Below are 24,414 nucleotides of genomic sequence, written 5' to 3'. Positions count from 1 at the left end.
TATTTTTTTATTTTTATTTTTATTTGTTTGTTTATTGCCTGTAACAGAGATGGATTTTGCAAAATGTTGAATCTAAAATATTTCGCCTTTTAATGATATGATCTGACATTGTTTGCAATGTCAACACTGTTAACATTCTACCTTTGAAAATGTGAGAAAAGTCAATCAACCAATTAATAGGTTTTAGATCCCAGTTGCTACTATGACATCACAGATTTTACAAAATGGCGGCTGGCATGCAGGCCAAGACTCTTTAGATTAGGATACCATAGCTTCCCAAATGGAACGAGATACTTCTCAACTGTGTTTGGGAGTAACTTTGATTGACTTCACAAAAGGTCCCTGTCATATTTAAGCTAGAAATGATGATTCGGTCTGTGTCCCAATGTATTGTTACATATTAGAACTAAAGCATAAAAAGAAAAAAAAAACTGCTGTGTCATTGGTATCTGTTTGTCATTAAACGACCAATCCTGCTTTTATGGGTCCATTATTCACACTTGCTGGAGATATTTATATCAACATATATTTAACCAGACACTGGTCATTGCTTCCACCATATTGAAAAAATGAATATTAATAGAAAGTAATTCTGCTGAAAGCTATTTGTGATTATTCACACCAGAGTGCATCCACGGTAGTCTTTGTCCAGTTTGAAGTTTGGTGATTGTGATTACTGTAAATATGTATTAATGCCAGATTCCCTAAATTTACTCTGATCTGAGGTTTACAGATGACAGAGCTAGGACACAAAAGGATCATTATTTTTGAAGGGCTCATGTCATTTGCTTATTATTTTGGTGGCGAGGGGGGGGGGGGATCATAATATTTTTGACAGTTATTCTGTGCATACGCAATTCTTCTAAAAAAGGCATGACTATGTATACTGTATATCTAGGCAAGTTGCAATCCATGCAGGGCGAAAAAATCAGAATTTTTGAAAAATATGTCAAAGATTGGCTGCATATGTATGCATGATGCGTGATATATTAGTATTTCTATAAGAAAGTCACTTGTCGACAGAGCATATTTAGAAATGGAACTTTAATTATTAAGATGCATTCTGCAATTTATTTTAACTTTAAAAGTAACAAGATCTACAGTGTGTTAGTTTAATCAAAATCTTTTTTTCCAGGAATAATCTGAAGATTTGGTAAAATTTCTGGTCACAAAATGATAAAGAATGCAATAGTTAAATCATATGTGTATTACAATAAACAAGTCAATTAACATCAGTAAAGAGACTGTTCCATAAATGCTTGAAGCAAGCTATCTTATAAATATTAATATCTGCAGTAGTTAAGTCATGAATAATCATGAATGCATGAAACGTTCAGTGGAGATTGAAGGCAGTTCGTAAAGTGTATTCGATCAAGCTAATTGATAGTCGCAAAAGATATATCTCAAATAAACATGAATGTATGAAATATCACTGAAGGTAGTTCGTAAGTGCCATAAATATTATAGATATTTCATAGCTGCGGTAGCTTAATCATGAATATTTAATCATTTGCATTTAATGAAGCAATTTAATAGCATTGCAAAAGATAAATCATAAAATATGCAGTAATGTATGTAACATCACTGACAGCAAAACTTTCAAAGTTTAGTCGACCATATTTAGCTATTGAATATCTGCAATATGCATTATAATGAAACATTCAAGGCAGTTTCAAGGTACAGTATATTCAATCAAGCTGTTTAACTAGCTGCAAAAGGTAAATCATGAATATGCATGATGTATGAAACATCCGAGATTGAAACTAGTTTGTTAAGTTCTGTATTCAAACAAGCTATTTGATAGCAGCGATATATAGTTATAATGTTATATCATGAATATTAAACATGAATGCACAGTATGAAATATTGCTAGAAGTTGAAGCGCAGTTCAAAAGTCCTTGCTTTAAATTCCACTCTGCCTCCTTCCCTCCCTCCTCTCCCCCTCCCCCTCCCCCTCCCCCTCCCCCCATAGCACCCTCTTGAGTGACTCTTATTCAACAAGTCTCTAAATATACTTATCTCCATTTAAGTGACAGGAGAACCAAAATTCTCCACCGGCTATCTTTTGAGGTACTTGGCTTTCGTGCAACTCACCTTCCACTTTGTCTCGACCATTTTACACTGTATTTGTTGAGATATATACTAGAATCATTCTGACTATTTCTTAAGAGGCTGCCAATATTTTTTGTGTGATATTGTACTTATAATTAAATTAATGCTGAATTAGATTGTCAAAAATTTGCTTATGCTGCTCTCTACATATTACATGGCATGAGTGCAATATAAGAAGTGTTTGCTTCTGAAAGTAATAGTAGAATTTTGTAGTATATATTTATTAGCCAAAAGAATTGTGGCAGATATACCATAAATATGAAAATATATAGTATACAAATAATGAATGGTTATGAGTGCAATAAGTGCAAATATTTCATGAGCTGAAAGATGGAATGTTCCATTCAACGAGGCGCAGCCGAGTTGAATGGAACAAATTACATCTTTCAAGGAATGAAAATATTTGCACTATTGCACGAATGGAAACCATTATTTGTTTTATACAACATATTATATTAAGATGGGTAAAATGCACTCATGCAACATATTTTTTTGAACAGACAGGTTTCTCTGCTCTCTTATCCATTGAAAAAAGTGCTACCAAAAAAGTATAACCCATGGTTCTATTTCATAGAGTGGAATAGAGCGGATTTTGCATGCAATCAACGAGCAATTGACCAATCATATGACCAGAATACAATTACCTGTAGGTGTTGTATAATATTAAATGGTATACTGTGTAAGTTACTTCAGATCCTCAAAAGCTTTCAAATAAATAAAACTACAGATGCAGTTAATACTCATTTTCAAAGCATGCTTAATTGCTTTCTGTTCTAAGAGGTGGTTTCTCTCATCCAGTTTTGTTTTTGTTTTTGGAAAGAGGATTTGTTCATTATTTGCACCTTAATTAATTGTCTACTAAAATTCAGTTACATATGCATTCAAATTCTGAATGTAAAACCAATACATGCTCACTGGAGTTAATAAGCTCGGCAAATTTTGCAATGGTCACGCCGACACGGATGTGGGCGTGAGTGTCCAATAACCGGCTTAAAAATAGACCAGAGTGTTGTAAATCAGCGGTCGTTTTCTATTATATCTATAACATCCAGGCACAGGTACAGTGATATTTTTTATACAAGTTATCCTCCGTCCATTAACTTAACCAAATCCATCTCGACTCTCCTCCGATGCTCACGGCAACCTCACCCTGCATATATTACCAAACCATGCCAATGAATGGTTCACAAAATAAAACAAGAACCGTCCAGGTGTCCGGTAATACAAAGATGCAACGTAATCATTTGTAACGTAATAGTCTACGAGTTGTGTTTATGTATTCACTAATTTGCCAACGTAACCAGTTAATAATTAATGTCTCGGCTCTGTCGATTGGAGTGTCAAAAAAAAACACTAGCTGTATTTGTAAAAAAAAAAAAAAAATATTTGTGGAAAATGCTACCTCCTCATATTTTTTAATGAAGCTCTGAAGCCCCACTGATCCTTAATTTCTAAAAATCACAAGACGGAATAGAAGTTCCTGCTGCCATAGCGTTAAAGCCCAACGTATCTCTCTCTCTCTCTCGCGCTCTCTGTTGAAATTTTAAGTGCAACCAAATATGTTCCTAGATGTGACAAGAAAGGTTAAAGAATTTAATTGATGGATAGTTTCCTGTGTAAACCCCCACAGCTGTCTGTGTGAACGATGCCTGCCTTGTAGAAGACAGTCAGCCTAAAAGTTGTCATAAAAAGTCCCAATCGCTTGTCCAGAACTGCTGGTAAACTGTTTTTACCGATATCATAGGATGGATGTCTTGTAGCCATCCCTCTCGCTATACGGCAAACCCCCCCGTCGATACGGAAATTTGATCACGTTTCAAGTGCATCTGAAATGCAGAAATCTTGACAGGGGAACAAACGTGTGCCGTATGTTTTGTTTCGTCGGCAAACACACAGTTTTCCGTCTCCTATTTTTGGTAATAAAAGACTCGGGGTAGGTAACGAACCTGTGTAAAGTAAACTGTAAAGACAGTGAATGACGTTGATGGCAGCTTGCGTGGGTTTGCATATCCACGATTGTATAAAAGGAACGACAAGAATACTAAATTCATCATCTGAAAGTTTAACTCGGTCAGATTACCTTTTCTTCTTGAAATTCAGAAGAAAAAAAATGAAAATAAAAAAATTGTAACAAACTCTGCAGAGCGGTTAATTATAGTGAAACATTTTGTTTCATATTTTGTAACGTCGTGAAAAAGGTGCTCAAATATTTTGATAAGTTGGTTTTAATTGGTCAACTACTCAATTTTTTTTATCATAGTTCCTTGGAGTTTAATATGGAACCAACCCCCCAAAAAACTGTTATTGCATCATATACGGAAGATAAGCACAAAATATGACTTTTGTTCGTGTTACAATTTGTCAGCTTAAAACACTTTAAATTGTTAATGGACATAGTTTAGTCCAGATCTGTCCTGGGGTCGCACCCCTAGCCAGGGCCAACACCCGTTTTCGTCATCTTCCATTGTGATCAATTTACTACACAGTCTCCAAAACAACATTATACCCCCCACCCCTCCCCCACCCCTCCCCAACACACAATCAATACAGCCCAGGGAAGTTCTAGGAAGTTCTATGTGATTAGTACTATCTGTGAAAAAAGTACTTAATTGCAACAAAAATGTTCAAGATGAATCCAGTCATATTGAGTAATTTTCATGTCATCTTTATTGAAGGTATGTTTATTCCACAAGAAGATACAGTCTGTACACAAATATCGCATATCACATAATTTTAAAATGAAATGTAACACATAGTGGTGAAGGTCAAATGTGAAGTTCTGCCTTATGAAAGAAAAGATTTCTATATCTAGGAAAAATGAAAACAAAAATCAAAATGTGTGTGCATGGTGCCTTTGTAAGCATACTTATTAACCTGTGAATGAAATTGACAGAAATGAAATTAAAATGGGTAGTGACTATATATACATACATATATATCATTAACATTCATTTGGTGAAAAAAGTCAGGTAGGAACCGTAGGATGTATCTCGTTTTGAACAAAATTCCTCACTCGTTGTGCCGGTGCATGGTAAAATTGTTGTTGACCAGATGCAGAATCCTGCTTTAAGGGCAAAATGTTTAATATATAAAATTGAACAAATTAAGCTGCAAAATGCAGAATATTTCATGAAGAATACATAGTGAAGAAGTTTATATATACCCACTGCGTGTATCCTGTTAAAGTATTCCGAAACCATCCTTCAAGGACATTGATTCCCCATTCAGAAAATGTCATTTGAATACATGATTAAACTCTGGATTATTTTGTACAGGATCCGATTAAAATGATTACCTCGGGCGATTGCTTACATTTTTAAAAGCGCTCGTTAACGTTTCATCCATTTGTCTTTTAACTTGTTGCTGTCGTCAACAATTATGTTGATTTGTACCATATATGGGATTTTTCATATTTGATATCAAATTTGACTTTCCGCCCACAAGCTGGAAATCCTTCCGTGGAAGGTACGTTGAGGGAATATTATGCAGTAATGGATATTAATTCCAATTAGGTTGCATGATCCAACTGACTATATCTGTGTATCATATTTTTCTTATATATAGAGTAATGCTTTTGGATTTTTATATTTTTTACATTTTTTTTAAATAATAAAATTGGCTTGCATTTTGACCTTTAAATCTTGCAAATAGTATTTTTGGCCCCATGTGGCATCAATCTTCCATCAGGATTTAAAATAATAAGAATAAGGATCATAGCAATAACAATAATAACAACAATAACAAATTTAATAATAAATCTGGATTTTATAAATATTTAATCGAACTAGTAACAATTGACCTTTCATCTTCTCTTTTATATCAATTGTTTAAATCATAGAAATTAGCAGTTATAAGCAGATTAAAATACCTCTTGGTCACCACTTAGATAGTAAACAAAGGTATACAGAAACGACAGGGTGTAATTATTCTGGATGTAATTGCAATCCCATATTAATAACAATAATAATAATAGTAATATTTACATTTATAAAGCACAGACTTACCCACCCATAACTGTCTCAAGGCGCATAACAATATTACCCTGGTCAACGATAACCTGTCAAACATAGCGAAAATCCCTCCACATGGCAGCAGCTAAACAGCGCCCAGCTGGCATTTTATCTCACTGGTCCCCACTTATACACCTGGGTGAAGAGAGGCAATAGCGATAAAGTGCCTTGCCCAAGGACACAACGTAATGATCTGGCCAGGACTCAAACCTGCAAATCTTAGATCACAATTAAGATCACTGTCTTAACCCCTTGACCACAACGCTCTCACATAAGACACGTCCCTCGTATGATTTCCCAATAAAATCAAGTTACACGGAGGTAGCAATCATTCAGAGCACGGAAGATATGTAATAATCCCTTTACTTATTTTTCATCCTGTTTTTTGTTGTTCATATTTAAATATTTATTACCAGCTACACTTCCTAAAGTTAAAGGAAATGAGTGAATGATTCCATTCAACTGTTGGTTTAATTTTTTCACTGCGATATTGTTTTCCTCATAAAGAAATTGCTTGTGTTTTATATACAAACGAAAGATTATTTCTTCACTTTCTTTTTTATTATAATTTTTTTTCTTTTTCATGTGACATATCCTTTAATACAAACAAAAGTCTCTATAATTTGTAACTTATCAAAGAATTTTAGCAAATTTAAATTAAGTTTCTCTCTTGAAGATTTAAAAATGAAACCCGACAATAGTTATTCAGATAATATTCAAATAAAGAGCTATTTTTATAATCACAAAAAATGTACCAATCTATTCACAGGATGCTGCTTTAAGTCATTCCGCAACTCATTCAGAATTGTTGTTTGTAACACCTTTGAGTCCAATGTCCACAGCTGAGGATATACTGTGTGTGAGCTTTGTTGCTATAATGTGCAGCAGCATCAGAGATTTGAAGCCCCTTCCACCCCCCACCCCGCACCCCGCACCCCCCCAACTGTCTGTAGTAGTAGTAAGACTAAGGACGATGTAGCAGAGTTATATTGATCATGTTTGCAGCGGGGATGTTATCAGCAATCAATTTAGGTCACTGCTCCTCAAAATGCTGCATCTGGGTTGAGTGGCGAAAGAAAGCATGCGAGATAAGAATCTATTGAATTACACAGCCCGAGATAGAAATGATTATATCGTTGTTGTCAAAACTCATGCGGTGCAGCACTTGAGGGGGGAAGTGGGACCTGCCTTCCTGCCCGGCCACTTCTCGTGTCATAGAACTTGCGTCCTTGTAGCTCACTCAAAATTCCACGGATGATTGTGATTGTAGAAATTAACTCCCATGAAACAAGTATACATACATTATGAAACTCTTGCATGATTCTATACATACATGTCTCTGCACTTGAAGTGCACTTTTATCATCGGTGATTGTCGATACGCTCTCTCTGGATTGATCCCTTATTAATACAGACTAGAAATTACATTGTTATTGTGTAGTGAGGCAGTGAGAGTATTTCTATATTTGATTGCTTATTATTACAGACTAAAATTTATATTGTTATTGTGCAGAGAGGCAGTAGAGAGTATTGCTAAATTTGATTGTTTATTAATGCAGACTATAGAATTTATATTGTTATTGTGTAGTGAGGCATTAGAGAGTACTGCTGAATTTTGATTGCTTATTAATAACAGACTAGAATTTAAATGGTTATTGTGTAGAGAGGCATTAGAGAGTATTGCTGAATTTGCTTATTAATACAGACTATAGAATTTATATTGTTACTGTGTAGTGAGGCATTAGAGAGTACTGCTGAATTTGATTGTTTATTAATACAGACTATAATTGTTATTGTGTAGTGAGGCATTAGAGAGTATTTCTGAATTTTATTGTTTATTAATAGAAAATATAGAATTTATATTGTTATTGTGTAGTGAGTTATTAGAGAGTATTGCTGAATTTAATTGCTTATTGATACAGACTATAGAATTTATATTGTTATTGCAATAACAATATAAATTCTATAGTCTGTATCAATAAGCAATCAAATTCAGCAATACTCTTATGTGTAGTGAAATATTAAGGAGTATTGCTGAATTTGATTGTTTACTAATACAGACTATAGAATATAGTTATTGTGTAGTGATATATTAGAGAGTATGGCTGAATATCATGGAAGCTTGCATATTAAATTTTTCATTGTTAAACATCCTGTTTTTATGATAGTTCCCTACAAATTTAAGTTCAGCCATAATTTGAGGTGATACATTGCAGTTGAAAATATGTTCAAAAATGTGAAAATTCAACGATGTAAAGGTGCTTTTTTTTTTGTAATTGTTCTTATTTCTAAAGAATGTAAGAGGATTGTGTAATGGAACATGTAAAAATACCGTCAGATTTGTGAGAAAGATGCAATAAATAGGTCAGGAACTATTAACTGAGGAGAGAGAGACGATAGTGATTGTTAGTCTTACACATTTATAACCTTAACAAAAAGGAATTGCTTGTTTTCTTTTGATAATGTACTTCTCTGTATTTCCAAGTTGGTTCATCTTTGGTGGATGAATCGATTGTAGATTTTTTTCCCCCTTGCTTGTTAAACTTTGTGGGTTTAGAGTAGCCAAATTAGAAACATTTACGATGAAAACGTTGTCAGCAGATCCACACAAACGGTGATAAGGACGGGCCCTATGTCCTCTACCAGGCCCTATGGGTGGCATGTATATAAACTAACTAATATTAGCTCTGGCCACAGGGTAGTATTCATATAAGAAACTCTGCAGAAGTTGCTTTAATTCGCATCGTCAGTGTTAACTATATAGAGATTGTGACTGAATTCTACAATTGCATGGGCCAAATGAAATTAATTTGTCTGTCAACAGAATGTTGTTCTATACATGATCAAGACTGCAATTTTTGTCTCCTTTGAATAGTATCTTAGCTGCTTTAAGCCCTTTCCTATATGTTTCAAATCAAACCTGTTCCTCTTAAGTAAATCCCTATTGCTCCTCTCCTATATAACCCATCGTTTCCATGCCTTGTCCTGACTCCTCCACCCTCCCCCTCCTCCCTCCACCCTCCCCTCCTCCCTCTCTCATATGTCATAATCTTGAGTCACTTTGACACATACACAGAAGAGTGGTCAAACCTTAGAATTTGCAAATCATTGAGTGTATTAGCCGAAACAGTAAAATATGAGAGGGAGGTGAGGAGGGGGTGAGATGTTGAGGGGGATGGAATGGTCAAACCTATGCAAATCATTTCGTGCTTTAGCTAATAGCTATGATGGTGAAATATGGGATGAAGGTGTGGCGAGCGGGAGGTGTTGGGTGAGAAAGGTGTGGGGTGAGGGAGGTGTGGGGTATGGTAGGTGTGGTGTGAGGGAGGTGTACGGGGGTTAGGGAGGTGTGGGTTGTGGGGTGAGGGAGGTGTGGGGTAAAGGAGGTGTTGGGTGAGAGGGGTGAGGGAGGTTTGGAGTGAGAGTTTGTGGGAGGTGTGGGGTGAGGGAGGTGTGGGTGGGGTGAGGGAGGTATGGAATGTTTCAGTATCCATGCTCCTACACTTGTGTTAACATCTGTGTATCATTTTCTTGAGAAGATCTTTTTTTGGTCTCCATTGAAAATCATTGTCCCCCTCCATCTTTTCTCCCCCCCTCACCCTAACCCCATTCTTTCCCTTCCTCCAACCCCTCATTTACCCTTCCTCTTTCCCCTTTCATTCCACTTGGCTGATAAGTTATTGTCTTCACACACTCACATATCTCATGGTTCATCTCTTTATTCGATGGAGATTGATTTTCTTTCTATCCAATACCAAACTGGACATTTTTGTTTTCATAATTGTAGCCATAATTTTTATTTGCTGAAATCCATCATTTTGATCGTACAGGATTCTGTTCCTCTAAGTGCTCATGTAATCACCCTAACTTGCCTCTTCTCTGCAGGCCTACTGTAGCTTTGCAACTTGTTAGTTTTTGGTACAGGGGATTTTAACCCTATTAACTACCTGAAGACACCCCAGGGGCATTTCCATTATATCGTGAAATCATTTCCCTCGAACGAACAAACGAACGGCTCAATCAATAAGATAACAACATTAATAGCAATTTATTTCGATACAACTCAAATCCTTGTTAAAACTGATGAGATTCTAGGTATTTTTGCTGTTAACAGTTTTAATCACTTTAATAGAAGATGGGTTTGGATGGCCTTTGATTAAAGTGGTATATGCTGCTGTATACTGTATACGTTGAATCCTACATTATTGCTAAATGTTTTTAAGGTCCAGTCACTCAAATTTTCTGGTTCAGCCCTTCCCTGCTGTTAATAATTTAACTCTGACTCAAAATGCAGTGGTCAAGTTGACACTGCACTGTAGAATAAACTTCACTTTGGTGCAAATTTCTTCCAAAAATCTATAATAAGGCAGAGTTCTAATCTTCTATTTGGCAAAAACAGTGGCTTTGAGTTACTCGTGAGTACTACTCATTACTCGTTTATACCTAGTTTCACAGTGGTACAGTATGTATGGATGGAAGAGATAATGGGCTGGGTTAGTTTGGGGACTTACTCACTACACAAACTCGATACACTTACTCACTACACACACACATTACTCACTACACTGGGGACTTACTCACTACATAAACTCTGTAAGTCCATGCAGCCAACCCTCATCCTTAAAGTACCAGGCATGAGCTTTTTCTGTGAATTCGCGGAATATCCGTGATTTCTTTTCTACCTCGGAGACAAAAACTATTATCCCTAACACACTATACTGTAGCTACTGTACGCAAACTGGAGCCTATACCGCAATTTTTGCAAAATTCTGTGATTTTTTTTTTACCCCAGGCTCATTCCTGAAGTACTGATAGTTGTATAAATTTATTGTTAGTCTATGAATTGAATGCAGACAAAGTAAGTATTTAATCATTGGAAACAGATAATTTATCCGTTTCAATCTTTCAATCTCTAAAGTGGATTAAGTCTGGGTTTGTCAACTGTCCCTTCATACAGTGATTTACAACAGCAACACAAAAGTAATGAATCACCCTTTTTGAGTTTTTGCTCAACAATTTAACTATCAAATAATCCGAGTATTTTTAACTCAAAGAAGGATTAAAAGTGATTAATTAAACAAAGGTCTACTGTCTTAGAGTTTCCCACAAAATGAATGTCAATGAGTGAGATGTCAGTGAATTTAATGGGATTATCGACATTTCCACAACCAGACAACATTTTCAGTAACATCAATTTATAGTTTTGACTTTCAAACATTAAATTGTGAGACTTAAAATGTTTTATTTTTTTAATTATCTCAAATAATTGTACTGTACTATCTTGTATTTAATTGATCTTGCTGGTACTGTATGAAAATTATAAAAAAAAAAATTGAACGAAATCAGCTGGAAAAGCTGCCGTAAGACATTAACTTGAGAAAAATAAATTATTAAAAGGAATAAATTAGAGACTGCACAGAAATAATATAAGCAATATGTCCAGACTTGAAATAATAAATTTCGATATTATTTGCATTTTGCCTGTAGGTAAAATTGACAAAATATGACAGTCTGTGGAGAATGAATCGTGAAATGTGATATATTCGTCTGTTTAGCTGATGTATTTTCATGCTCCGTCTGCAAATCTCAATCAAATGTGTTTTTTCTTTCTTTCTCTCTCTCTCTATCTTTTTCAGGGTAGAAAATTTGGAGAAGAAAGTCAAAGTCGACAGTGGGGAAACTCCAGAAGTCGTTTATGAACTCAGGCAGAAAGTAGAAAATGTTCGGAATAAATTAGAAGTAAGTGTTTTTTCTTCCCCTTTTTGGAAAGTTTTCATTGTGAAGTGTAAAACATTGTTACGATCACTTTCAACACTTTGAGCATGTTGTAGAAAGTTGATTGAAGAAGGAGGTGAGATCTCTTCTAGATCCCAGCATCATAATTGACCAGCAAAACTGAGAAAATAACAATATGTCTATAACACCTGGATCTGTGTTTAAAAGCAACTTATTGGATGGTGTGTGTTTCCATGGTAACATCTCTCAGTTTATGCAAATTGGCAAAAAAACACATTATTTGCACAGAAAGGTCACATTAATGTGACAGACATACTGTTTTTATGCTTTATAAAACAGTGTACGTTAACTGTCCATTATTCTGAATCGAGATACTACAGTGAACTGTACCTTAATCGGTACATACAATAAGGCATTTACATATAACAAGCGGGACGAAAGTCGTCAATTACAGTATCATGCAGATAATATGCTAGTGGTGAAGCAAGCACGGGGGGAGTGTCCGCATCAGATCTTTAATTATTATCAGTGCTGTTGTACTCTTCAAGATAGCCGAGTAATTTACAATCAGATAGTAGGACTTGCCTGCTCTATTATTTATAGCACAGAGGATGGATCATTCTCTGTGTTTATGAATCTGTCAGTTAGAAATGGAAATTAGACAGACAGAGGGACTATAGTATTTAATTGTAAACTGCATGTAGCTGCTCTCTGTTATGGATCCATCAACAAATTTTATGTGTCTGATTCTTCTAAATTTTGATGGAAATCAACTGAAATAGCACCCAAACTTCAGTCTCACTAAAGTGCTCCAAATTTGGAAAAGTTGTTAGCTGTTTTGTTTCCTTGCCGAAGGCCAAAAGAATCTGTGCAATGGTGGTGGTATCTGGCATGTGTATTTATGTGACACTTGCTTGTAAACATGGTAATCCAAAAAGTTACTTGTGGATGTATACTGTACTTGGTATGTGGATCTCTCTTATTTAGTACAACAAGCCTATTGTTTTCTGTGATGTTCAATGGTCAAGGTCATTTTGGTTTAAAATTCTATACTGTAAAATCCTTATGAGTAAATGAAATGGGATTTCTACAATTTCTACAAGGGATTTCTACAATTTTTTTCTTTCTGGTTCTCACTTAATTCTTGGAACAATTTTAGAATATTTGGAGAAAAATAAACGTTAAGCTGCGAGTTAGTTTGCAGAAGATGCTTTAGTGTCAAATTTTTCGCTGATTCTTTTGGTATTATATAATTTGATCTTTCAACTTGAAGCTGCAGTTTGTGTCCACAGTTGTTGCTACATTTCAGGAGTATGATATATACTCAATTTAATCGCATTTCAAGTGAAAGGTTATAAGACATAAGAAAACACCGTCAGTGCTATCTTAATCCAACGTGAATGATGAGATTAGACTTCAAAGTGTGGCGATATAGTTCATTTCGTTTCATTCATTTCTGCCATTAAATCACAGTGAAGTACATTTCTTAATACTGTACATAGTGATAGCACTGAGGCAGCGGGACCAGAAGTAAGATAACTTTTCGAGTCTGGTCCCTTACAAAGTAAAAACAAGAAAATTAAAGTTTATATAGAGAAAAAAAAACAAAAGCGAAAGAACACATAGAAAACATACACATAGGGGTTTAACAGAACTGGGTAATGAAAACAGTATAATACAATGCTTATGATAAGGCAGAACTATACGAAAATTATTACTTGAGTAGATATGTAATGTTTAAGATGTCTTTCATGAGATGAAATTGATTTTTATTATTTCTCATGTTTTCACTTAGAGATTAAGGCAAGTAATACAATAAATTTGTTCTCTAGCCAACTCCAATGTTTTTTCTGTATTGTGTACTTTTAAAACCAGTTTGTAATTGGTGGTGCTGCCAAAAATTTGGGAAAGTCCACAAGGGATAGGCCGCATCTACATTACAGATCAGACCCCGTTCTCGTTTATCAGCACATAAAAAGTTTGATTTTTGAACCCCAGGGTGTTTCCTTTCAACCCTGTGCTCTAAATAGACCCTCCACTCAAAGAACTTGGATCGGGAAGTTGAGATTTCTTTACCAGAAGTAAAGGCCTGACACTGTCAGCCGTGTGATGTGAAGTGCTGCTACTAATGCCCACTATACTATTGGGTCAAGTTTACAGGCAAAACAAACAACCTGGTCACAGCCGATCCCCCCGAGCTGCGTTTAACATTTCAGATTTAACATAGAGCTGGGGTTCTGATCTTCCGTTGATCGGAGTCTATAGCAGTCTCACATCTCTAGGTCTGATCCGGAATTAAATTCCCTTCTCTAATTCTCTTTTTACCCAAAGAAGTCCATGGACAGTCATCGGCCTGAATTTCAAAAAGAATAGAGATGAAATATTCTTGGTTTGTGTAGTTTGCACAAAATGGAGATTAAATTCTTTGCTTAATTTTTTATTTCCACTCTCTTCGCAATCTGTCGGTATTAAAACAAACCCCGTGCTCCTTTAACAATCGTTTAGTTAAACAAAGTTTGTCACAGTGAATGATATTTAAATGCTTTTTATTCCCGCACTTCTCCCGTTCTGCACGATTTGTAAGAAAAATCAATGGGAATGTTTGAAGTCTCTTGGAGTAGCAGGTTGACTTGTGCCATGGCTTCTAATTTGTCTTGTTTTAAAGCACTTTGAGTTCCCCCGCCCGCCGGTTCAAGCCACGTAGGTGTCGCGGCACTCTCGAAGAGCCTCCCAGGCTCTCTAGCTCCGGGCTGCGTCATTACTTAGTCTGCCATTGATCCCACGTGCAAACTGCCAAGTGGCCTTCAAGTGGGAAGGCTTCATCTCAGGCAGAAAGTGTTTGCATTAGCCGTCACAGGGAAAAAAATGGAATGAGGCCGAAGAATCGACGGGAGTTTTTTGTCAAATGGCTGTAAAGGGCCTGTAATTTTGTTCAGACAAATGAGTTCTTTGTAAAGGAGTCGGGTACCATCCACATCTGTTTGTCAAATATCGCGTGACCATTCATTTGAGGTTGCCGACGTTTTAAACTGGTTCATATATAATCACAGCCCGAGACTCGCAGTGACAAATTTGTGGGGCTCTGCATAGCTTGACCGCAATATTAAAGTTTGCAATAAATGACTGCAGAATTTAACAAGCCGGCCGTGTTTTTCTATCGGCACACGAAAGAAGATGCTGGCGAGCAGAAGATTTCCAGGACATTTGCCAATTAAATGGTGATCATATTTCGACCATTGCTGTATAAGAAGGTGTCTGTTCATGTGTGAAAACAACACATCTCTTTTAAGGCACTTGTACGTGTTTGGTGACCATTATTAACCACTCACAAGATGTCACCTATGGGTCATCTCATTTCTGTCAAGTTTTGTCTCACAATTTTAAAATGAAAGGGGGAAGAAAAAAGAGGTTGCCGTGGGTCGCTGCACTTTTTCACATTTTTTACGGTCATCCATCACCTTAATTCTTGTGCAGACATTCAGTTTTTAAAAGTTTAAAACTTTGACTTGCTTTAAAAGTAGCTGACTAGCTCAATATTTTTTATGAAGATGATAACAGATGTTAAAAAACATTTTTAGCCTTTACGATGGCCGACATCCGAATGTCAGAGACACCCTATGCATGCGGCTCTGACGAAGCAGATTTTCATATTCCAAACACTAATTTAGTTTCAATGAAATTGGTTTGTGCCTATCATAATTACTCGTAATTTCATGGAAGCTTTTAAGTTATTAATGAAGACCAACAAGCCTTTGGGCTTGACTAAACTTTACATCGCTGTATAGTCTTTAACTTTCTCGTTCATTCGGTTTTTTTTTTTCTTCCTCTGGGATCGTGATGGTTTGTACGGAAATCCATTAAATGTCAACTCCTTAACTTTTGAAGACTTATAATGTATTAATGTTTAGCCGATCTGCTTGACCTTCAACAACCTTTACATGACTGCACTGGTTTAGCCAGAATCTAAAAGGATGGTTTTTTGGCCAAGAGAGAGAGAGGAAAAAATAAAATAACGTGATCCTTACAATGATAGTCGTACAGCTAATACATTGTCAATCTTGATCCAGTGGGAGGCCAGGTGAAATTAGGGTCATAAGGAGGTGTCCGTATAGATAAATACTTAGATTTTCATAGCAGCAAGGAATAATGTAGTAAACATCTATAAACAATTGGATCAAATTATCCGAACGAGCACCTTTGGACTAACGAAGCGGCTTGTTTGTGTACCTTACTGTCAGTCATTGAGCAGTGGAGCGTGAAAGGGATATATTCCAACAGCAGACAATGTTATACTGAAAAGAAAACTGACTCCACACTAAAGTATAGTTGAAATTCTCATTTCAATATCTTGTCCCTAGCTAACTCAAGATACCATTGATAGAATGTAACCTATTTTTAATATGGCCTACACCCTTCCCTATCACAGTAGGTGGTCTGTGATGTCATAACTGGCCAATATTCTTCAGAATCTTTACTGGATAATAATTTGTCCTTGAAACTTGATATATTTGGAATGTTTGTACAGCTCAGCTGTGTCATGGTTCTCTGTAATAAGAATTTCATCAAAAATTGCAACTGTTGTAGAAATATTATTTTCCTGTACAAATAAAGGAGTTACTTATAAAGAAAAGTCATAAAAATTAAAAAAAAACAAAACAGTTTCAACTGAATATAGGTGATGACATCATTCACTCTACTGAACATTGCCAGATGCATTGTCAACATTTCAAAAACTGCTATCTGCATCATACAGAAAATACTAAATGGATACAGTTTGTCCTAGAAATGCAGAAACTGTCGGGCATGTGTATTAGAGTCAATCTCTTCAAACAAAACACCTTTAAAGGCATTGAAGACTTGCCCCAAACTGCGTGCCGCGCTCTGAGAAAGTTAACTTTTCGTTGCTTGCAAGTGAAGTTTTGTTCTTGTCACTACAAAATGCAGACAGTAATGAAACATGATACCTTGGTATCTTATATCTAGACACTCTATGTACACTCTGTTGTGGGTATTGACCCTAGCTGTATGTATTGACTGTACACAAGTGTCTAATTACCGGCGGTAGCAAGCTGTGTGTGTATTTTCTGGGATTGATGGTGTTGTCTAACACTTCTGTTACACCTCATTCGAAACTAGGTCAGATTACCGGCATGAGACGTTTCTTTGTGCGCGAGTCTTCACACCCTTTAATATCCGGTTGCGTTCTTTGGGGATATATTCGAATGTGGAAAGGGGAGGGGGGGGGGGAAGGGAATCGGGTAGTATGGTTGAATTTCATTCATTGTTAAATTCCACAGAAATGAAATGGATTTATGAAAGGTATATTTATACAGCCAAATGCATAGGATAGGAATCTGGTTACCGATATTAAAATTCTATCAAAACCAATATTACATGATTAGAGGTGGTTTTGCCTCAAGTTGTGTCTGCGGGTACAGAAGGGTGTTTCCACAAGGCCACAAATAAAAAGAAGTCTTTCTCTTGTGACCTAAGACATGTAATGGTCCTATAATAACAGTTAATTCAACGAAGTGTTCCCTAGCAACCCTGGTTTGTATTTCAATCTTATGCTACAGGCTTTGGGGGGACTGTTTTATTTGTATCGGAAATTTAGAGGAAGCATGTTCGTTATGGAGATGCTTAAAAAATGAATAACTCAAACCACTCTGGATATTTTTTACATATTTTTCATTGGGAAGGCAATTTACTAATGTATAGGCCTGGTGCACTATTGCCTTTAGTCCTCACTGCTACACGAACAATCAGCCTACTCTTTAATTTTAATTTTTATTTCGTTGTACTTGAATGAGGAAGGAATCCAATACCTCCAAAAAGTTCAGAATTCCTCCAGACAGTTGTCAAAATAATGGCAAATTTCCATTCCACTTCATTTACAGGTAACGTTTAAACAGAAACGAAAGGTTGATACCTAATATATTTTGATATCATTGTTGCGTTTCATGAAATATGGATGGATGATAATCGCTGACATTGCTTTCCCATCTTTTCAGGGGGTTGAACATCTGAGCTGGCTCGGCTTATTCAAGGAATTCTCAGCAGGCTCACAAAATCATCTTCCATTCTTCAAGAGGAAATTCAAGAAGACAGATCATGAACAGAAAAGAGTTTGGGAAACCTTCAAACAAGTCTCGTAAGTATGACAGAATTCTTTCTGGAAAATTCACCCGGGTGGCTAAAGGGAAATCAAATTTGGAAATTTCTCCAGGTTTCCTAACAGTGGCCTACCTTTGTAATTAAGCAACCTCTTGGCCTTCCATGATCATTTTTCGATGTTATAATCACTCGTCACCTGCCACCTCCATCTCGGCAGATTTACGTTGCGTCCTTGTGAACGAGCATTGAATTCATTTGCATAAATTTTCCACTTATTCTCGGTCACTAATGTCTATTAATATTCACCACCATACGTTTGCAGTGCGTGATATTAATTTATAAATATGAAGGATTTGTTTACTTTAGAAGAAGAAAGAAACGTGGTGTGGGTTGGTGCGGGGTGCGGGGTGGACCAGCCTGAGTGGTACCTTCTCCTTGTTCTCCAGATACAACAGTATTGCAAGCATCTATTTTTCTACTTTTTTTTTAAGGACATTTCCATTACAACACTCTCCACACCCTTCCAATACATAATCATAAAATTAGCAAGTGCCAGTATAAACATTTATAAAGTATAAAGAAGCTTTTGTTCCCCAATAAAAAATGGGATAAAAATTTGTCGTGCCAAACCAGACATATTATAAAAACCAGAATCTGTTTCACATTTTATCTCTATTGTCCTGGGGTGTGAGAGTTCACTAATGCTAGAGAGATTCTGATTGTAGAAACTGAAAATATTTCTATTTCTAATCCTTTTATTCTACGTCACTTGATTCCCAATTTCCAATAAAATAACACAAATTTTTCTGTAATTATTTGCAATAAAATCATCTGATGGGAAAAAAAAGATAATAATGGCTCATGTGATCATATTACCAAAACATACTTTACATACTTAACATACTTTAATACATACAAAACAAAAATTGCTGGCTGTACAAAAAATGAATGGTTTAGTAACCTTCCAAATAATGTTTCGACTGAATGCTCTTTCAGTCTGTTGTCTTGTTAAACAAAACCGCCCGGCAATTGAGATAAATAATATGCTCCATTTGGCAGCATGCAGCCTGCTTTAAAAGTACAGTAGTGTTTTTAGAGTGCCGTTTCTTTTATCTGCGAATAAAGAATATAAAAGAAAAAGAGGAAGGAATATGAAAAGAGACAAAAATAAAAAAGTCTTGTTGCGTAAGTGTGTCAGCATGGTTGCCCGAAGCGATCCTTGACATGAATCCTCGTCTCATTTATGAGATCTGAGGTGATTGGCCGGGAGATGGAATTATGCCAACGTTCGTCGCCGTCGCGTGAATGATCACTTGCCGAACGCAGGATAGCTTTAAAGGGCCTCACATCTTCGAAACGTTCAGACTACCGCCAATTTCACATGTTATAAATGGCTAGAGTGGAGAGGTTTTTTTAATATACTCTTATTATTATGTTATGAAGAATTTGCTGGCCATCTTACTTAAAGCCAATTTGAAACTTTAAAAACTTGAGGATAATTGGCTACAGATCCTGCACTTGTAATAATGTTAAGAAGGGAATTCTCTCTTCTCCTTAATGTCCCTAAAAATTTCCTTACCAATCCCCACCCCTCACAAAAAAAACTTTAATAGTGTTTTGATACTTGTGACATATATACAAATTTTCATAACTTGATTTTAATTGGGAGTTCATGGAATGTCTAGCATCTTTAGTATATTGCCAATTTGTACATTTTCACCCTAAACATCATTATATTTCATCTATGATTCCCCCACCCCTTCTCCCATCCCCCCTCCCTGTCCAAACCCATGGCTGGTTTTAGAATTATGATGACTTGACTTATAATAAGTATTAAATTGTTTGAGTCAAGAAATTAGCATGTGGTTGACTTTGGAGTCAGTTTGTCCCTGTCAAACACACATGTACCTCATGTAAACCTTGATTTCATGGTTGAGGTGAGGAGCGGAAAAATATAAACACCGTCTGCACATTCCATCAACGAAACGACCCCAGATTGAACCTATTTGCCACCTGCCACCATATAACAATAGAAAGTTGACCTCAATTTTTGTGTTTTTACAATACTTTAGTATCTGTGTCATGAAAGTCATTAATATGGTTCTATTCATGGTCATAGAGAAGTTTTCTAGACCACTGTATGAATTAATTCTTTATTTTTTTAAACAAAGTCTGAATGATGTACACACTTTCTAAAAGGTCGTTCAAAGGTTGGGGCTAATATTGGTGACTTTTAAAGCTGGTGGGGTACAGTACATGGAAGTTTAACTCTTTTATTCATCAATTTTTTTTTTTATTCTTCTTTCAATTCTTTATTAATTATAAAAACAATGAAAAAGAATATAAACTTTTCAAGGTGTTTCACATAGTGTTTGACTGATTATATGATAATCGGTTTTACGGATTACCGATTAATTCCTGTGACAGTCGGCGGATGCCGATTACCGATTATTTCATCATTCTCGTGGAACTGGCCTAATGTATGAACTAGTGTTATACATTATTACCAACTTCTAGGCCAATACGATCAAAGATGTATATGAACGACTTAACTTTTCACAATAAAGATTAATGGAGCAAGTAAGGAACACTGTAATACATAATTGGGGCGCTGTACGTTTAAAACGAGGAGCCGCAATATTGCAATCCCGCCAAAACACAGTTAATGACAGTGCTGTACAGACTACAGAAGGGGAAAACAGTAGCCATTGGCTACGAAATGAAAAAAAGAAGAAGTTAGGGACAGCTTTTACAGCCTATTGAGAATAGCTGCCAGGGGGGAAGTGAAATCTTTTTCCGGCTCAATTTGGTCCGTGGTCGACCTGTTGAGTATAGCCACCAGGCTCAGACACAGTGATAGAAATTGTTCCATAAATCCACAATAAAATCAGCAGTTAGATTTAGTATGTGTACAGTAGCTTAAATATTGTAACGGTACAATGAAATCATTCCAAAATGCTGGCAAAAGTCTGTGTTGACTTTCCATCGATTACGTATGCGTGACGTACATTGTCATTTATAAGTCTTAAGTATTTCTTCATTGTTTCAGGTGGCCTTTGTTAACCTTATACTTAAGCATCTCATCAAAGAGATCTTTAAACAATTCAAGGGCCTCATGACATTTATAAACTACTGTATTGATACCAGCAACAGTATACTGTATGTCAATTTCTATAAGTTTGTGTATGACAGGGTCACATCTCGTAAATTGTTATCCGGACAAGAAAAATGGAGAAATTGCTGCGTAAAAGAGTCAAAGATATGAATTGCGTTTTTTTGTACACAATATACTGTATATGCCACATATATGATAATTTATATTAGTTTTGATACCAGTGGAATATCTTTGATATAAAACACCAGCTAGACAAAATTTGTACACCGGAGTTCCGCTTTATTATTGAGCTCCCTCTATTATGGAGCTTCATAATAGAGCTCCCTCTATTATGGAGCTTCATAATAGAGCTCCCTCTATTATGGAGCTCCCTCTATTATTGAAATATACCATTGAAGCATTTGTACATCCTAGCGGCTTTTTTCTGGGCAATATGTTAGCACAAGTGCATGTATATGTATATATCAGTTTTAAACACAAAATTCATGAGGAATTAAGTTTAACGTTTTGAGAAAAAGGAAGAAAATTGATAAAGCTTTTCAAACGTACCTAAATGCTTTAAATTTACGTCAAATTGTCAATGTTACTACACATTGTATGTGCAGTCTTATACTGCAGAACCTCATTGAAATGTTTTTAATATTTCCATGAGAAATAAGACAGTTGACAAATTTTCAAACAGTGATTGCAAAATGTGAACACTGAGCTGTGTCAGGATGACAGACAGATTTTTATAAGACATGCTGTTTAATGCAAAAGTGGTTTCTTTTCAATTAAAACAGCTTAGCCCTGCTGTATGGGGTAACACACTGCAGTGAATTTATTGCAAAGAACGACTACATATCTCACTAACGAACGCAGTTAATTAGCCGTGAAGAGGAAATCTAACCAAGCCATCACATTGCAGGGCTGACTTATTCTTTTACTTGATTAATTATGCACAGTTAAAGTAGATTATTCTTTGCGAATAAATTCCTCCGAAAATTGGACCAGGATGCCTTTGGAACCTGCTGCACCTGCCGGATAACTTTCTTAAATTTCTCTATTCTCACGGTTTGACGCGTCTCAGAGATAAGTTATAATACTTGCAACGTAAGGACAAATTAGTCTAGTTCTTCCCACAACACTTTGGTTTTTTTCACATTGTTCTCGTCTTCCAGGCACTTACAGTTAACAGATGACGTCAGGGAGTACTTGAGGCAACCGGTCTTCGATAACTGGCAGTGGGAGGATGCGGAAATGATGCTCCTATTACAACAAATGTTTATAGACCTCGACTTCATCACTAAGTTTAACATTGAGGTAAGTCTACTGGTTCGTGGTTTGAGGGGGGGAGGGAGGGAGGGGGTAAGGATGGAGGAGAGGGTTGGAGAGGGAGAAAGCAGGAGTGGCACTACTAATCGTACCTTTCCCAAATTGGAAGAAAAGTTATTTTGTCACAAACTTTAAATGTAAAGGTATCAGTCAACAGCTCTATTGCACAAATTCTCTTCTGTCCCATGACCCCCCAATACTTCTCCCCACCCATCTCCCAACCCACCAGAAGAAAGGGTGGGCAGGGTGATTATTGATTGATTGATATTTGAGAAAATGTTTTCCTTTTTTCAAGTTCGCCTTTTAACTGGATCAGAGAAAAGACTGCTACTTGAATCTTAAAATTATTGAAGATAATTATTTTAACTACCTCTCCCTACCTCATGCCTGCTTCACCCTCTCCCTACCCCATCCCTGTTGCACCACCACATTAATACCCATGCTATGATATTCTTATTACCCACCCCCCACCCCCCCCCCTATGAAAGTTAAACAACTACTGTATGATCCTCCGAACGGCAAAAGGTCTGGAATAGATACAGCCAACTTTACAAATTAAATTTGTCAAAATAATCTCGGTCACAAAACCACAAGAAAATCAACTCATCCAAACAAGCCAAACGGCCGTACTGTTTAACGACCGGCAAAGCTCGCACGACTAAACTCTAATGGAGAGGAAAATAAAAGAAAGCCCAGCCCAGGACAACAGAATGATGATGCAGTTGCTATCCACGGTAACAACTAATACGGAGGTAGTAGGTTGATTGATGCTGTGTTGATTGCATTCTGCTAGTTGTTTTTCAGGTGATGAAAAGATGGCTAATTTAGATTGATTGATAATTAAATCGCAGCTAGGTCTGTGTGTAATGAATTGGAACCTCTACTGAGAGGGTTGACCATATCGCTAGGCTTCAAGGAATATTTGTCCGACTAGGTAGGAGCTAAGGAAAGGCGATGACAATTTAAAACGTTAAAAAACAGTTCGCTGAGTTGGATTCCTCTCCTGGGATTGGGAAGGGGGAGGGGAGGGGGCATGTCTGATATTCTGTACATCTTTGAAGGGTTATCTCATGAGGGGGGAGCTAAAAATGTTTGCCCTTCTGGCATGTAAACCATGGAAGTGTTCCAAATCATTCTTCACTTTTATACAGTGAAACTTTCTCGGCCTGAAGTGATGTGTGTCATGTTGTCGTAGGATACATATCTGTGCTTATAAATTCAATTTAGTTGTGATCAAACAAAGTTGACCAATGTTGACTAAAAGGTGCGACTGAAACAATATAAAGTTTTCCAAGAGAAGATGCAAAACACTGCTTTAAAGAGACAAAGATTTCAGCCTGGACAGAAAGTTGATTCTGTCCTTTGATTGTGCTTCTTCCTCTATATTGCTCCAGCGAACACAAAATACAGCAGCCAGAATCATCCCACGCTCAAAGAAGTTCGACCACATCACTCCTATGCTTCGGCAACTGCACTGGTTACTTGTTTCCTACAGGATAAACTTCAAGATCATCCTGCTCACATATAAAGCCCTGCATGGATTAGCACCAGAATACATGAGTAGCATGATCAGTCGGAAGACCACCACCCGCTCTCTCCGATCCTCAAATCAGCTTCTGCTCCATGTACCTAAGTGGAAGCTCAAGTCATTGGTTAACGATCGTTGTCTAATGCCGCTCCTACTCTTTGGAACTCACTTCCACTGCACATCAAGTCGGCACCCAACGTTAACATTTTCAAAAACAGACTCAAAACTTTTCTATTTTTGACTGCCTTCCCTTGAGCACTAGCGCCACTGAGCATTGGTTTTTCTCTGGATATTGGCGCTATATAAATTTGCATTTATTATGATTAATATTATGATTATTATTATACATAACATCTCCTCCTCCTCCTCCTCCTCCTCTTCCTCCTCTTCCTCCTCCTCCTCATCCAGATGGACACAATATGTGGCCGCTTACTCCTCAGTTCGACCTTACATTTCTGCCTAGTTAGTGACTCAGTTTGAATATCT

At 36.6% G+C, this 24,414-nt stretch overlaps 1 protein-coding gene across 2 annotated transcripts in view; it reads left to right on the top strand.

Annotated features, from left to right (window-relative positions):
• The window catches only part of LOC139975648 (high affinity cGMP-specific 3',5'-cyclic phosphodiesterase 9A-like), a 134,952-nt gene that overhangs the window by 68,946 nt on the left and 41,592 nt on the right, over positions 1–24,414 (top strand). For both annotated transcript variants that reach the window (XM_071983734.1, XM_071983733.1), the window contains exons 4-6: positions 11,758–11,860; positions 17,869–18,008; positions 22,247–22,388. In XM_071983734.1, coding sequence (XP_071839835.1) covers positions 11,758–11,860; positions 17,869–18,008; positions 22,247–22,388 — 385 coding nt within the window. The remainder of the gene's footprint in view (positions 1–11,757; positions 11,861–17,868; positions 18,009–22,246; positions 22,389–24,414) is intronic.

This window comes from Apostichopus japonicus, chromosome 11 (assembly GCF_037975245.1).
Source record: "Apostichopus japonicus isolate 1M-3 chromosome 11, ASM3797524v1, whole genome shotgun sequence".
Lineage (NCBI taxonomy): Eukaryota > Metazoa > Echinodermata > Holothuroidea > Aspidochirotida > Stichopodidae > Apostichopus > Apostichopus japonicus.
This window is presented reverse-complemented; position numbering and strand designations above follow the sequence as displayed.